A 2,758-nucleotide genomic window follows, 5' to 3' on the forward strand; every position below is an offset into this window, starting at 1 on the left:
TGGACCTCGAAATAATCATGCTAAGCGAAACAAGCCAGAAGGAAAAAGTAGAAAAAGACATTTATCACTTATGTGAAGGGATATAAACTAAAAGCAACAAATAAACAGGACAAAGAGAGACTTGGGGCCATGGACAATGGACTAGTGGTTATCCGAGTGTGGGGAATGGGGGAGGAGGAAAGAGGTATATGTGTAAAGGGGGGTAAATATAGTGGAGTTGAGGGAGGTTCAAGTGAGTAAAAGAGATCAAATACATGGTAGAAGAAGGAAACTGGACTTTTGGTGGTATTCACACAAGAGAATACATAGACATCAAATTAGAGTGTCCATCTGAAAATTGTATCATGTATTAACCAATGTCATCCCAATAACTTAATTTTGAAAATTAAATAAATAATTAAACAAATGTCTGCAAATACCTCCCCAGAAAAAATGATATCTGTATGTATATTTTTTAATTTGCAAAATGACATTTCATTTTCTATTGTAAAGACGCTCTTAGTTTTCTAATATTGCACATAGTAAATAAACAAATGGTCCAGCAAAAAAAAGAAAAAAAAAGAAAAAAAACTGCCACAATAAGAGTTTGCAGATTATGCTATGAAATAACCAGCCTAATTTTATATTATGTGAATAAAATTTACAGAGTGAAATGGAAACACTGGCTGCATGTTACTTTTAGTTGCTAGGATACCAGTCAGTTTGTGATGTCACAGCTACTCAGGTGGAAAACCATTGTGATGATCTGGGCAGATTATCAGTGTAGGTCTGCCAAGGCAGCATTTGGGGCTGTGATATTCAATCTAGATCAGTGACAAAAGTAGATGAAGAAAGGTTTATTTGACATGGCACATGTTTCTTCAGAAATTCAAGGTGATTCTTCTAAAGATGAAGCAACTGGTTCAGCATCCTCCATTACATCTCCGTTGTGTGATGGGGCCTCGCACTTGAGGTCTGAATCCACAGAAAGTGCTTTTCAGACTTTTTCTGCACAATCCTTGATAAGAAGACCTTATCACACATTTTGTGTCTCTGGACCAGATGAAGATAATGATTTTCGATCTATGACCTTTCCCATAAAACTCTGGAAAATAGTTGAAAGCAATCGGTTTCAGTCCATTTGCTGGGATGGGACTGGAACTTGTATAGTGATTAATGAAGAACTCTTTAAGAAAGAAATTCTTGATAGAAAGGCCCCTTTCAGAGTATTTGAAACTACAAGTATGAAAAGTTTAGTTCGACAACTTAACCTTTATGGTTTTAGTAAAGTGCAACAGACTTTTCGAAGATTTGCTTCTCTAGCTAATATTCTGGCAGAAGAGGAAGAAGTCTGTGTTTTAAGCAAGGTAGTACAAAATTTAATTATCCCTTATAATAAATACACACACACACACACACACACACACACACACACACACAAACACAAATACACACATACATATATATATATAATAAATTTCATAAAAATATATAAGCTGGGAAGTTTAAATTTTTTTAACAATTTGATAATGGTTTGGTCATTCAGAATTATAAAAAATGTTACTAGCAACTTTGAATCTCATCAGTGAACTCTTAAGGAATGGTATTGAAACCACTTTAAAGAGTGCATTCAGTGTTACTTTAAATGTAAAAACCGTTTTTCACTTGAGGGCCATGCTATTTAAGTTTTTATTCCCAATAAGGGATTTTTGACAATAGTTAACAATGTCCATGTGTTGATGACATTAAGTTGGCATAATAACCTTGATATATGAGAATTAGAGGTTAGATTTCTTATAGTCTTATGTCAGCATATAACTTTCTCCTCTGTTTTTAGTTACATTTCTACCAAAATCCAAATTTTAAACAAGGCTGTCCTCAACTTTTACTCAGAATGAAAAGAAGAGTTAGGATCAAAAATGCTTCTCCAGCAGCTACAATAGCTCAAAATTTAAACAAGGAGCACTCTGGAACAGAGACTATTGTTGGTAATCATCATTCTGCTTCTGTTGCTGACACACATGGAGAAAGCATATTTCCAACTTCCACAAATTTAAATACGCTACCAATAAGCAAGCCTGCTACCAGCCAGACAATTGCTTCTACAACTGCTCCACTCAGAAGTCAATTTTCAACTCCTTCATCAACTTTAGGTAGACCATCAGATCAATCTGTAACAGACCAACGGGCTGTTTCAAATCAGATGACCACTTTTCAAATGTGCTCACCAGGCAACTACGCTCAAGCAAGTGGCCACATCGTAAATTTTATTACAAGCACAATTTCTACTTCTCACTATATTATATCTCCCTTACAGAGAAGTTATTTTGGAAGGATTCAGCCTTCTACTTTTCCAACTAGATATCCTGATTTATCAGTCAATGATGGTCCTTTTTCCAACTTGCAACCAGGAGGCAACCCATGGTTCTCCATCCCAATGATAGCTGATACGTCCGCTGCCACTTTTTCAAGGTTACCTCATCAACCACCTCTGTCAGGTGAACACATCACTCTAATTACAGGTGATATACTAATGGACTACCACACTATGCAAAATAACAAACATTAAAAATTATGTTGGAAATACATCTGCAAAATGCATTCAACCTTTGAACAAAAAACTTATATGTTCACCTTATATGTTAATTTCCTTATTTTTGAAAGTTAAGAGTAAAATGATGCTTTTTTTTTTTTTCATGGTAAACTCTATACTATTGTTTAATATTTGGACCTTTTGGTCATTAAGAACATTTAAGTAAATTACATCTAATTAAGTGTT

At 34.7% G+C, this 2,758-nt stretch overlaps 1 protein-coding gene across 1 annotated transcript; it reads left to right on the forward strand.

Moving 5' to 3' along the window:
- The first annotated feature begins 845 nt into the window (after positions 1-845).
- On the forward strand, positions 846-2,548 carry LOC120593183 (heat shock transcription factor, Y-linked-like). The gene is made up of 2 exons (XM_039850908.1): positions 846-1,346; positions 1,817-2,548. Exons 1-2 carry the CDS (start codon positions 846-848, stop codon positions 2,546-2,548), a joined length of 1,233 nt encoding a protein of 410 aa, XP_039706842.1.
- Positions 2,549-2,758: the final 210 nt, after the last annotated feature.

Source organism: Pteropus medius, unplaced genomic scaffold (assembly GCF_902729225.1).
Source record: "Pteropus medius unplaced genomic scaffold, Ma_sr-lr_union100, whole genome shotgun sequence".
In the NCBI taxonomy this organism is placed as follows: Eukaryota; Metazoa; Chordata; class Mammalia; order Chiroptera; family Pteropodidae; genus Pteropus; species Pteropus medius.

Coding starts and splice junctions, on each gene's coding strand:
- LOC120593183 (XM_039850908.1), top strand. CDS start 846: ATGGCACATGTTTCTTCAGAAATTCAAGGTGATTCTTCTAAAGATGAA. Junction 1,347..1,816: donor AAGTCTGTGTTTTAAGCAAG/GTAGTACAAAAT, acceptor CTCTGTTTTTAG/TTACATTTCTACCAAAATCC.